The sequence below is a fragment of the Cricetulus griseus genome (genome assembly GCF_003668045.3).
Source record: "Cricetulus griseus strain 17A/GY chromosome 1 unlocalized genomic scaffold, alternate assembly CriGri-PICRH-1.0 chr1_1, whole genome shotgun sequence".
Classification (NCBI taxonomy): Eukaryota; Metazoa; Chordata; class Mammalia; order Rodentia; family Cricetidae; genus Cricetulus; species Cricetulus griseus.
Window position 1 is genome coordinate 86,408,184 of NW_023276807.1, and position 14,151 is coordinate 86,422,334.

The following is a 14,151-nucleotide window of genomic DNA, read 5'->3' on the forward strand; positions in this document are numbered from 1 at the left end:
CTTGATATTTTTTTTCTAAGACAGGATCTTACTATGTAGTATGGGTCTTCCTGCCTGTGCTTCCCAAATGGTGGGACTGCAATCATGCATTCCCATATGAACCTGGAAATTTTGTAGTGTATCATGGAGCTAATAGAAATGTATCTTGGGAAATGCTCATGCTTTGATCTTTCTCAGACAAGTTTTCACTGTAGCCCAAGCTGGGTTGGAACCCAGGCTGGTTTCACACTTACTTTGAAATCTGTTAGGTTGCACATATTTTGTGAATAGTGCCAACATGGATCACAGGACTTAACACTTGCTTTGCTGGGCATAGTGGCACAAGTACTTGGAATACTGAGGCAAGAGTACCATGTAAGTAATGAGACCAACCTGGTAAGGCCTCCAGAAAAAGTTGAACTATCTGGGTGTAGTGAGGCATGCCTTTAATACCAGCACTGCAGAGGCAGCTGATCTCCATGATACAGCCAAGGATACATAGTGAGACCTGTCTCAGAAGACAAAAAAAAGGGGGGAGGAGGGTATTGTTAAGAGACCAGCTCTGGTAGCACATGCCTTTATTTCCAGTTCTGGGGGTGGGGTTCGAGGCAGAGGCAGTAGTATCTCTTGAGTTTGAGGCCAGCCTACTCTACATAGCGAGATGCAGGCCACGTAGAGAGACCCCCATCTCAACCTCCCACCCTCCAAAAAAAGGTACCAAGCTAAGCATACAATAAAACCTACTTCATAACTTAAAATAATTTCCAGGTTTGCCCTGGTGCCTTCTTTCCTAAGGCTTTTCTGATAGATTTTCTAGATAGAGATCCTCATTTTCAGTTTTAGTTGTTTAGAATGAACTGACATAAGGTAAACAACGAGAGAACTAACAATATAAGACATAACAATAGAGTCATCATCGAATTAGTTCCAGGTCAGCCTAGACTAAAAGCAAGACCAACTTAACCACACCTCCACCTCCTGCAACACCCCCCCCCAAAAAAAAAACCAGACATGATGTCGCCCACCTGTAACCTCAGTAATTGTAAGATGGGGCAGAAACATCATTGAGTTTGAGGTCCACCTCAAACTCTTAACTCCCAATAAAAGCCAGACCGGGTGGTGCCTGCCTGTAATCTCAGCACTTGGGAGGTAGAGACAGAAAGATAGGGGTACATGGGTCATCTAGGCTACATGAGATCCTAACTCCAGGAAAACTGAAAACAAAATATATCTTCCCTCTTTCCTTAAACAGTTTGAAAGACAGCTTTCAAAAATACAGTCAAGTGTAACACAAACTAAATAAGTGGAGAGGAACAAGTGTGAGCAAATGTAGGCTAGAATAAGATGTAAGAAATTCAATGCAGCTGACTATGTCAGGGAATGAATGCTTGTAGTCCTAGCTACTATGGGGACCAAGGCAGAAAGATTGCTAGAGTCCAGTAGTTCAGGACCAACCCAGGTAGCATGGTGAGATCCTGTCTTGGAAAGGAGAAGGGAACAGAGGAGACTCAGGACAATAATATGTAAAGGTAGTTCTAGAGTTTTTTTGAAAATACAATTCCTTCTTACATAGTGATAATTTCAGCAAACATGGACTCCATATTATAAGGAATATGATTTGTAAATTTTATTGTTTAAACTTTAAGCATTGTTAATGTGAAACTGAATGCCAACATTCATGAGACGCTTGTTACTTAAGTCAGTCTCATTAATTATGATTGATGTGAGAGAATTTCTAATTAAATAAAAACATTAACTAGCCAGGTATGCTGGCATACTCCTGTAATCCCAGCACTTGGAAGCCAGATGCAGGAGAATCTAAGTCTGAGGCAAAGAAACACCCCATATAAACTAGATGTAAGCAGGTAAGGGGTTTCTGTGTAGGTCATGTTAAAATTTGGACTGCCCAGATCTTACTGGCTTAAATTATACTTATAAAAATTGTTTCTTGTTGAGTTGCTCTTTCCCCCTTCTCCTACTGTGCTGCATACTCCATGTTGCTAGCTTTGAGCTTCTGGACAATTCTTTCTGTTCCCATCTTGATGCAGGGGTCCTGGGATTACAGATAAACTCACCACTTCTGGCTTTTTATGTGGGTTGTCAGGCTTTCATGGCTGCCACTTTAATTCTCAGCCATCTCCCTGCCCCCGTGCCCAGCTTCTTTTTTTGTTTGTTTTTTTGTTTTGAAACTTTTTCCCCTTTTTGTTTTAAGATTTAGTTTTATGTATAGTGCTATTTTCCTACATGTATGTCTGTGTGAGGGTACCATATCCCCTGGAACTAGAGTTACAGTTACAAGCTGCCATGTGGATGATGGGAATTGAACCTGGGTCCTCTTCCACCAAGCCATTGCCCACACTCAGCTTCTTAAACCTTTTGTTTGTTTCTAAATGAAATTATTTGGTGGTAAAATAATACTTGCACAGCATACTATTGAAAGGAAAATTATTAAAAATGCTTTATTTCAATTTTTTATTTTAAAAATCTCCATAAAATCACAGTTTTGTTGACAAAGACAGAGCATTAACTTTTCCAGGAATAATCAGAATGTGCTGGCTAGTCAGCACAACATTTGGGTGTCACATATAAACATTGGTTGCTTCTCAGAGAATTTCCTGGTTGGCAGCATTTTGTGCTGTTAAACAACAACAATGGGATAGAGTATGGTGTTAAGCACATCATCTGAGATATTTTGTTTTACCCAAGAAAACATTTGAGGAAAATTCATTGCTTTTAATAATTTTGGTTACAGAACAGATGTATTTTAAAAATCACTGTTATGGAGAATGCTGGAAAGTTGTGTTTTTTTGCTGACTAGCACTGGGTTATTTTCTGTTTCTAGCTCCCAGATGGACGTATTATTAAAGTTGGAGGAGAAAGATTTGAAGCACCGGAAGCTTTATTTCAGCCTCACTTGATCAATGTTGAGGGAGTTGGTGTTGCTGAATTGCTTTTTAACACAATCCAGGCAGCTGACATTGATACCAGGTACAGTAGACAGCATTTCCAAGTCACATGGGCCACAGAGATGGCTCAGCAGTCAAGAGCACTTGCTGTTCATCCAGAGGACGACCTGAGTTCAGTTCCTAGCACTCATGTCAGAATGCTCGAAACTGTGACTCACATCTCTGGCGTCTGGGTACCTGTGTTCCTGTGCATGTATTGACATGCATACACACACATGTCAACATGGTTTAAAATAAGAATACAATCTTTTTAAAGAAAGAAATGTACATTGAATGAACAGGTTGTCTTACCTCATTGTGTTTTAGGAGGGATGTTGTTTTGTTTTTAATCTTTAAAAATTGTATTATGTTATTTATTTGTGTCTGCACATATGTGTGTAGGCCCACACATGCCATGGTCCTTGGGTGGAGGTTGGTTCCCTTCTACCATGTGGGTTCCAGGAACCAAACTTACCGGACATGGCAATAGGCACTGTTAAGAGCTGAACCATTTCTCCACCCCTCACTGTGTTTTTGATAGAGTGGTATTAACTACATTATTGCTTCTCAGAAGCCTCTTTAAACATTTTTGAAAGATTTATTTCTATTTTATATGTATTGAGTGTTTGTCTACATGTATGTTTGTGTACCATGTGCATACCTCGTGTCCATGGAGGTGAGAAGAGGGCATCAGATTTCTTGGAACTAGAGCTACAGATGGTTGTAAGCAACCATGTGGGTCCTGGGAACCAAAATCAGGTCCTCTACAAGAACAAGCGCTTTTAACTGTTGAGCCACTTCTCCAGACCCCACTTAAAAGTTATTATTTTGAAACAACTTAAAATCAACAGAAAAGTAGCAAGCCTAATATAGAATATATGTGTGCTCTTTCTCTGATTTTACTTTTGATAATATTATGCTTATTTGCTACTGCCTTTTTTTTTTGAAACATTTGAGAATAAATTGAATATATAAATTCTCTTTTGCAGTCCTAAGAAAAGATACACTTATATTGTTGAGTATGTCATTCAAGAAATATATTTTATTTATGTATGTAGCACCATATTTCCGTTTTATACAGTGTCCCTGTAGTGTCCTTTGTACGGTTGTCTTCTGTCTGGGAAGGATCAAGGGTAGAATCCCATATTTAGTCATGTCTCTTCATTGGTTTTTATTTTTTCTGGTACAGTTCATTGTATTGACATCTTTGCAAAGTTCAGACTAGTTATCTTAGATTTCTTTAAATTTGCACTCATATTTTCTCATAATTCAGATATGCATTTTTGACTAGAATACTATGTATATGGTATGTCCTAAGGATATATCCAGAAGTGATGTTTCTTATTGGTGATGTAGATGCTCTTATTGAAGCATTACTTGAAGTTTACTGTTTCCTCCAGTGAATGGTCTGTTTTTCCTTTCCCAGTAAAGAACTTGTGAAAAAGCACATTGAAACTATATAAACATCCTGTTCTCAGCTTGCTCTGCTCTGTCCATTGATGACCTGTCCTGTTCCTCTAGAATCCACACTGGTGATCTGTCCCTCTCCTTAACACACTCTGCCCCTCTAACATCTGTTGATTAACCTTGCCTAAGTTCATTTTTATTACCAGTTATTATTTTTCCCCTTAACATATATCTACTTTTTGGATTTAATTACAGTACTTGGCTAGCATACATGAAACCCTGGGTTTGATCCACAACATGGTACAGCACATGTTTTAATTTTATTACATTTTTTTTTTTAAGATTTTATTTATTTAGTATACAGTCTTCTGCCCGCATGCCAGCAGAGGGTACCAGATCTCATTCAAGGTGGTTGTGAGCCACCATGTGGTTGCTGGGAATTGAACTCAGGACCTCTGGAAGAACAGTCAGTGCTCTTAACCGCTGAGCCATCTCTCCAGCCCCATTTTTTATTACATTTTTAATAAATGTGATTTGTTACCTGTCAGTGTACAAGGCTTCCCTCTTCTGTACATCTTCTCTTCTTCCCCAGTTTCTGTGAATCACTGTTTTAACAGGTGTGCAGTGATAGCTCATTGCCATTTAATTTACATTTCTGTGATGATGGGTGATGTTGAGCTTTTTCCTCCTTCTATATGTCAACTGGGCATTTATGCATCTTAGTTTTGTTGTTGTGTTACCTGTGATAGTCTTATTAGCAGATACTTGAGCTTCTGATATTCCTTCCTCCTCCTCATTGTGCACCGGCTTATGTGGTGCTGGGGGTGGAACCCAGGGTTTCATGCTGCTAGGCAAGTGCTGTGCTGAACTACATCCCTACCCAACATTTTAAAATAAATAAATAATGTGCCATTTTCCTAATCTGAAACTGCAAATATTCACTGTGTCTTCCCAGATCTGAATTTTACAAACACATTGTGCTTTCTGGAGGCTCAACTATGTATCCTGGCCTGCCATCAAGGTTGGAACGAGAGCTTAAACAGCTTTACTTAGAACGAGTTCTAAAGGGAGATGTGGAAAAACTTTCTGTAAGTATCTCTAGTAACTGTTGGCATTGTTTTAAAACCCTGTAACTTGTGGACCTTGGCAACCACTAGATGGAGCAAGAAGTCTTTTTTGTTTTGTTTTGTTTTGTTTTGTTTTGTTTTGTTTTTTGGTTTTTTTGAGACAGGGATTCTCTGTGGCTTTGGAGGCTGTCCTGGAACTAGCTCTTGTAGACCAGGCTGGTCTCAAACTCACAAGAGATCCACCTGCCTCTGCCTCCCAAGTGCTGGGATTAAAGGCGTGCCCCACCAACACCCGGCCAAAAGAAGTCTTACAGACAGATTCCTGTGCAGTTAGCCTCTGGAAGACTTGAAGGGCTCAAGAGAAGTTGTCTATTTGTGGTGTATCTTGTCTATTTGTGTTCCCAGAATTATCACAGCTTCTGAAATGAGCTTTATTAGTAATTTTGCCATGCACTAGAATATAATTGCTGGTGGTTCTTTGGCGTGCCCTCTTTCCTAGCTTTGATCTGTGAAGTATACTGTCGGCAGTATTGTTGCAACCCAGGTTCCTTAACCATGGCTTATTCTCTGGGTTTGTCTTACTATCCTTAGCTATCTGTTTTAGATAAGATTACCCATTTCAGAGGACTATGTATAGACACCGATGGCATAGTGCTTTCTAAGTATTTCACTCACTTTTTCATTTCATCAAATTATATAGAGAATTTAAAATCCATCTCTGGCAACCATTTATTTACTCTGCAAACTTTTGAGGAGAAGAAATTACATTCTGGTATAACCCTACTGAAATTGATTCTACATACTCTAAACCCCTCTCCTCCCCACACATCCTTTCAGTACTGAAGAGCTAGGGTTTGGACCCAGGACCACACCCACCAGCAGGCAGTCTAGTACTAAGCCACTTAACTCCAGCACTGAGCCAGAGCTGATCTAGGCCAAGGGAACAAAACTGTGTAAACAATAAAAATGGCTGCTGTCAGTTTAAGAAACTTACTAGTAGTAATAATCAATGGTTATGTTGGGCGGGCATATAAAATGATTGTTGTCTGTAAGGGGGTGTGCACCCTCATACCTGATCAGAAAAGGCTTCTGATGAAGTGCCTTTGGGTCCAAGACCTGTGTAGAGTTAGGGAGTGAGCATATCTAGTCAGGAATAGTGCAAAGGGTCTGAACTGGCTGAAATGTCCCAGTGTGAATGGAACGGAGTAAGCAAGAGAGGGGTGGAAGATGAGGTCAGAAAGCTGAGGGTTGAATTGAAAATGATAGAATCTGACTTATCCCTTAAAAGAATCTGGAAGCCAAGTGTGGTAGAGAAGGACCTAAGAGAGTTAAGACAGGAAGTTGTGAGAGGGAAAAGAGCTGGTAGAGGTTAAAAATAGTGGTTAAAGTTGTTGTCTTAAGAATGAATAGAAATGTCCTAAGACAGCCAAATAGCGTGAAGGGCGTAGTTGAGGTTAGAGACAAATAGAAAGCAAGTTGTTGAGATTTTGTACTGTGTGTTGAGCTGTTTGAAAACAGGTTCAGACTTGATTACCCAAGTTGATATGTTGTCAGGTGAATAAATATGAATATAAGGAGCAGAGAATAGAGCCATCCATGATAATGTAAAGAAACAGGAGGGGAGAGGGTTGGAGAGATGGGTCAGTGGTTAAGAGCACTTGCTGCTCTTGAAGAAAAGCCAGGTTCAGCTCACAACCATCTGTGCTCAAGTTCCAGGGCAACCAGTGCCCCCTTCTGACTACCATGAGCACCAGGCATGTACACATAAATGCATGCAGCCAAAATTCATACATGTTTTTTTTTTTTTTTTTTTAATTTTAAAAGAAATGGAGGCACTGGGCAGTAGTGGTGCCTACCTTTAATCCCAGGCCGGGGATCTCCAGATTTGGGGCAAGCCTTGTCTGCATAGTAAGTTCCAGGACAGCCAGGATTATACAGAGAAACCCTGTCTCAACCTCCCCTCCCTACCCACCAACCCCCTAAAAAGGAAGGAATGGAGGCTAGGGCTGGTGAGATGCTTCAGTGCTTGAAGTCACAAGCCTGATGACCTGAATTAGATTCCTAGAACTGACACATGGTAATAGAAGAGAATTGACTCCCAGAAGTTGTATATGCACATGCACACATTCGTACAATACACAGTAACAGAAAGGAGAAGGAAAGGTAGAGAAGAATGTGTGGCTATGTCAGTGACGAGCAGGAGTGGAAGAAACATCTGTAGATGTCTGGGGATCTGGAGATGACTGAAGGAGAGTGGTGGATCGTGAGGATGAGGTCCAGAGCAGATAAGGAGTTTGGGAGAAGAAGAGGGTAATGGAAGTTGCAGTTATGAAGGAAAGCTGCTGTAGAACCTCCTGAGGGAAAGGGGAAGTGAGAGGGCAGCAGTCTGCGGAGAGCACGGCTAGAGAAGCAGTGTCTTCCCTGAGAGCCTTGTTGAGCTCCCCAAAGCTCTTAGACATTTCCTTGAGGGGGTTGCAAAGACGACTCATCCATTAAAAGCAGGTACTATTGCAGAGGACCTAAGCTTGGTACTGGGTACCCTATCAGGCTTTTAACAACTGCCTACAACTACAACTCCAGGGGATCAGACACCCTCTTCTGACCCTGTGGGTACAGTTACATGCATACACATAATAAAAATTAATTTAAAATTTTTTTCATCAATGCACAGCCAGGCTCATTTGTTCATATAGCTTATTTATTGTCAAACCTTGTTAACTATTTTACAGTTTCGCAGAGGTCTTTGTAGTCAGAGACATGAAAAGCCCCAAGTCTTTACTATATGACCCTTACGAAAAAATTTGCAAGTTGAACAGTGGTAAATATAGCACATATAAGTATGAGGTAGGAGGATATTGAGTGCAAGGCTGCCCTGGACTGTATAGCTAGACTCTGTCTGGGGTGGAGAGTGGTTAAAAAGAAAAAAGAAGGTAGCTAGGCAGTGATATACCCCGTTAATCCCAGCACTTGGGAGTCAGAGGCAGGCGGAACTCTGTTAAGTTCCAGGCCAGCCTGGTCTACAATGCAAGTTCCAGGACAACCAGAGCTGTCTTTGGGGGTGGAGGGAGAGAGGTAACTAAAACAATAGTATTTGTTCTCAGCTTACCTAAAACACTGTGGTTTTCCACATCATAAATACTTAGATTCTGGAGACTGGAGAGATGACTCAGAGGTTAAGAGCTCTTCCAGAGGTCCTGAGTTCAATTCCCAGCAACCAAATGGTGACTCAACAACCATCTATAATGAGATCTGGTGCCCTCTTCTGGCATGCAGGCATACATGCAGACAGAACACTGAATACATAATAAATAAATCTTTAAAAAAAAAAAACACAAAAAAACCCTTCAATTCCTATATTTTATATATGTGTGAGAATTTAGAGTACATGGTTCCATTGCCTCTTTGTTGAATTTGTTATTCTAAAGACTGATAGTCTTTTAGGATAAATATAGGAAGAAACAGATCTGTATGTCTGGAGGTCTGTTATTATTTATTATGTATATGAGTGATTGTCTACATGTATGTCTGTAAAGGCCAGAAGAGAGTCTCAGATGCCTGGAACTGGAGTTACAGCCGGTTGTCAGCCACCATGTGGGTGCTGGGAACTGAACCTATTTCCCTGGAAGCAAAGTCAGTGCTCTTAGCTGCTAAGCCATCTTTCCAGCCTCGGGTTCAAATATAGTTCCGATTATTTTTTCAACGTATAAATTATTTCTATACAATAGTAGTCTTCTCTATACAGATTAGACTCTAGAAGTTGAGCCAACTGGGAAATGGGGAGTTTTCAGGCTCAGTTGGGTCAATAGTTTTTCTTTCTGAATTCTAGATTAGAAGACTTATTTTTTGTTTTTTCAGTTAGAGGATTTTTTTTTTCACAGTATCATAAGCAAATCACAGCAATGTATTTAGTATAAGCAAATCTCCATCAGCACTGTATCTTTTCATAGTGTGTGATTAGGTGTTTTTGGTTTTGGGTTTGAGAGGCATCTCCCTGGGTGGTACCAAGTAATGAAAACTTAATCTTTGTATTTTAGCTGGCTAATGTAAATACATACAGTTACAGCACAAAAATAAAACAATGTGTTGGCATTTATCTTTTTTCTCCCAAGCTACCCCTCTTGTCCATCAATCCTACCTAGAACTGCTTTATTTCCCGTATTGAAAGTGTGTTACGTGCCCATGGAATCCCTGAGGTCATCCAATGTCCCCACTACATACTGGGGGTTTCTCAATGCCACCACTCCCCAGAGATATCTCATGATCTCCAAAAATCTCTAATCACCAAGGCTTAGTTGGTTCCCTCATCAAGTTTTCCTACATTGGCTCTTACATGAGGTTTCCTGATTGCTGACCTTTGAAGTTCCCTTTTAGAGAGCTCTCTGTTTTCCTGCTTCAGTTTTGCTTGCCTTTCTGAAGTATGAGAAAAGGCAAAACTTCCTTGACTGATCTGCCCAAACAATGGGCAGGATACATCTCTTTTGTTTTTTTATTGTTGTTTTGTTTTTTATGCTGTTGTTTGTTTTGGGGGGGTTATTTGTTTGTTTGGTTTGTTTTTTTCAAGACAGGGTTTCTCTGTGGCTTTGGAGGCTGATCTGGAACTAGCTAGCTCTTGTAGACCAGGCTGGTCTCAAGCTCACATTTTTTTGGTTTTTGGTTTTTGTGGTTTTGTTTTGTTTTTGAGATTTAAGAGCCTTCCCAAACACAGAAATCCCAGACAAGCCCCCAAATAGTTTGAAATAAGATAACACATTCTGTTCTCATCTCCCATAGGCTGGGACCTGGCTGACTTCCCAGATTCTCCATCTCATTGGTTTAAGACACACAGCCTTATCTAATGAATGATTTGGTGCTTGAGACTTAACCAGTTTTTGTGATAATGGGCTCAGTCGCATAGAACTTCTGAGACAAGCAGGTACCTACTGTGCCAGCTAAGGAGAAGGACATAGCCCTTTGCTTATCTGTTAACTCCTGAATTTTAAGTGTACCTCTTATTGAAAGTGCATCATAGCCTCAAATACAGAGATCTGCCTGCCTCTGTCTCCCAAGTGCTGGGATTGAAAACCTGAGCTACCACCATCCAGCCATCATCCTGTTTTTTCTTACAGAATACAGGACCATTAGCCCAAGGGTGCCCCACACATAATGGACTGCCTCCCCAGCCCCATATCAATCAATCATTAATTAACAAATTGCCCTACAGGTTTGCCTACAGCCATGTATTATAGAGGAGAGGCATTTTCTCACTTGAGGCTCCCTTCTCTCTCATAGCTTCAGCTTGAGTCTGACTGACATAACCACTCCCCACCCCCCAACCCTGAGACTCTCCAATACCAGACAGATCAGTACAGTTTTACAGTGTTAAACTGAACTAGAGTTATGGTGGTATTTGACCTGGAAGAACACTGCTTAGAAACTAAACACTGCTCAGGAAAACCTGTTATAATCTTGCTTCTTGGTTCTTGGGCACAGAGATTGGTTGTCCGGTTTATTTAATCTGGATAATGGGTGTGAGTTAAGATTATTGTTTCCTAATTACAAGCTTGGGAGGAATAACCAAATGTTTGTGTGTTGGAGGTGCCAAAGCTGGCTGCTGTCCTGTGTAGATTGCCAAGAGATTCAAGACACATGCAGAAGTCTTCCTGAAAAGGAGCATTGTGCACACAAGATCTCATTACTCTTTCTCCTTTAGAAATTTAAGATCCGAATTGAAGATCCACCCCGAAGAAAGCACATGGTGTTCCTGGGTGGTGCAGTCCTGGCAGACATCATGAAAGACAAAGACAACTTTTGGATGACTCGACAAGAGTACCAAGAAAAGGGTGTACGTGTGCTGGAGAAACTCGGTGTGACTGTTCGATAAAATGCCAGGCTTGTTCCTATCATGCCTCTGATGCAGTCTTCTTTTTCCTCTTTTTTTTTTTTTTTAAAAAAAAAAAAAAACAAAAAACAACTTTTCTTTATTGCCAATCTTTGAACTCATTCAACTCCAGGACTGAAAGAGGCCTGTCTGTCCCCTTTGACTGGAAAGGTCCAGTTTTATTCTCTGTCTTGGGGAAGCATTGTTTAATTCTTGTTAATGTGGGTAAATCCGGTTGTTTAATGCAACCACTTCTCTACAAACATAACCTGAGGGCAAAGGGTCTCTGCTGCTTTCGTTCTTTCTAAGTAGGCATTTAGATTATTCCTGTAGGCTTTCTATTTTTTGCTTTATTGCTCTAATGCTGCTAGTTTTAGTACTGTAGGTGGTATGTCTTTATTAGCATAAGAAAAAACTTTCACATGAGCTTTTACATACTCTGGGTGGGGGTGGTAAGGGATGGGTGGGCAGCCCTGGCCCTTTAGGACATTTCCTCTATAGTGTTAGCTTTCAGCAGTCAACTGCTGCCGCTTTTTAAGGACCCTGAAGCTTGTCCTGTTAAAATCTTTGGGAAATATTAAGCTCAGAATTAAGGTTTTTGGGGTAGGTTTTGTGTGGTGAAACAAATGGGTGGTCTTTCTTTTATGGTTTTAGCGGGTTTTCTGCTTCTGGGTTTGTGAGATGAACCTCAGTTACAGTATCTGACTTGGTAGGTTTCTTCTTTTGGTCTGCCTGGAACTGTTTCCATATGATAGAAAAAAATGCAAGCTTATTGTTTAACTACCATGAGGTTTAGGGATTAATTCCTTAAGTCAAACTATCAGCTGGGAGTATACTTCCTAAACTATCAGTGAGAAATTAACATTTTAAACAATTTTTTTTTTTTTTTTTTTGGTTTTTTCGAGACAGGGTTTCTCTGTGGCTTTGGAGGCTGTCCTGGAACTAGCTCTTGTAGACCAGGCTGGTCTCGAACTCACAGAGATCCACCTGCCTCTGCCTCCCAAGTGCTAGGATTAAAGGCATGCGCCATTTTGTTAAGCCAAATTACAGATAGAAAATTACTTAAAGGCTGGTGTTTTCTAAACAGTTGTGTATTCTGGAAGCATTGAAGTAATGATACTACGTACCATTCTTGAAAGTTGTACTTTTTATGTACCTGATCAGCGCTTTTTGACTGAAACAACTATACACAGAAATAGTTACTGGCAGTGGGTTATAATTGTTGTATTAATATTAACATTGGGACTTGTTGCCAGTTTTTTTCTTTCTTTCTTTCTTTTTCCTTTTTTTAAAATAAGACCTGGAACTAAAATTTTATCAACAACAATAGAAAATTTACCAGGAGTCAACTCTACGTTTGTACTGAAAACTAATCATGATTGCTACTTCCCAGCTATCTTTTGTTCTTGAAAGAAAAGTGGTTGGGATTTTGGATGTGTCTGCAGACCTGTTAGGAAATCCTATTTATGAGTCCAGTTGGTATTGTTTGTTATCTCAAAAAATATCAGATAGTACCTAGATGTATGAAGTCTTTCTAACATTGAAAAATGAAATAATGAGACATTGTATCACAGTAAATACAAAATGATGATTCTGGGAGAAATATTTTCCTTCACTTCAAAATATTCTTTATTAATGATGAATTTAAAAGGATGGCTTCTTTTCTCTTTCTTTTTGGATGCTTAACATCAGGATTTTTTTTTGAGATAACTTTAAAGTTAGTTTATATAAAATCAGCAGCAAAAGGAAGTTAGTCTTAATTATGCAGCTTCTGTGATATTAAGTATTTTTTGCCTGTTTTACCTCAATTTGAACAAATAGGAGAAGTCTGTGTGCATGCTGGACATGCTCAGTACACACAACAGCCTGCCAGTGCCGACTGGTCGGTGTTGGGTGCTCGACTCAGAGTCACTTTGGAATTCCTAAGTGTTCCTAAATCATGTTGTCAAATACCCCAGTCTTGGGAGTCCTGGGCCCATTGCAGGACACCTACTGTATATAGGACTGGTACCAATGACTATTGAGGGCAGAAAAATTTGGACTCTTGGCTTTGAGTATGATTTTAAATATAGGGGTAGAAAACAAGAAAGAATAGGGTAGAATCCTAAATAAAACAGTGAAAGAGCATTATCATTTGTACCTTGAATGTAGAATTTGTTTTTATTTCATAATTCTGCTAGCAAACATGACTGTTAAAAGTGATGTATTTATATATATAATAATTTAGAAATTCCATTTTATAGTTTTCCTATCCTAAGGTGAAATAATGATTTAATAATTTGGGAGTTGGGACATACTGTATGTATTCTATTGGAGATGTCAGGTTTGAGTCCTTAAAAATTTAAAAAAAAATTTTTTTTTTTTAAAGATCTGATTCTTAGCTCTTGAAACCCATTGTTGCTTAGATTTCCAATGCTAATTATAATTCCTTTTTTTATCTTTAAAATTAAAATCACCAATGCCTTGAGGGATTTCTTAGAAAATGTGGTATTGGATGTTAACTTTTCACAGTTCTGAGCACTGTTAGTATCTATCTGGCAAGTATTTGAGAAATCATTGGAAAGCTAAACATTCTAAATTTAACACAAATATACTTCTTTTTGATTAAGAAAATAAAATCAGATTTTTCAAAGTAATTTGAATTTTGTCTTTGTTTTTCCGTTAGTAGTTTTTCTCTTTAGTTTTTTTTTTTCATTTGTACTTTTAGTTTTGCTATGTAAGATGGGTTTAGAACTTTAAACTGGTTAGTCCAAGGTCAAAGGTTAAGGCAGGGTGTTAACAGCCCAGGCTGATCTGGAACTAGCATTTAACCAACCAAGGAGGACTTGAACTCTTGAACTCCTGCCTCTTCCAGGTGCTGGGATTATAGGTGTGCACCACAGTGCTGATTATTGAC

General features: G+C 39.5%; 1 protein-coding gene across 1 annotated transcript in view; it reads left to right on the forward strand.

Moving 5' to 3' along the window:
• Nucleotides 1–13,891, forward strand: part of Actr2 (actin related protein 2) — a 44,913-nt gene extending 31,022 nt beyond the window's left edge. The window contains exons 7-9 of the mRNA XM_027388068.2: nt 2,822–2,967; nt 5,287–5,419; nt 11,088–13,891. Coding sequence (XP_027243869.1) covers nt 2,822–2,967; nt 5,287–5,419; nt 11,088–11,258 — 450 coding nt within the window. The 3' untranslated portion in view covers nt 11,259–13,891. The remainder of the gene's footprint in view (nt 1–2,821; nt 2,968–5,286; nt 5,420–11,087) is intronic.
• The last annotated feature ends 260 nt before the right edge of the window (nt 13,892–14,151 follow it).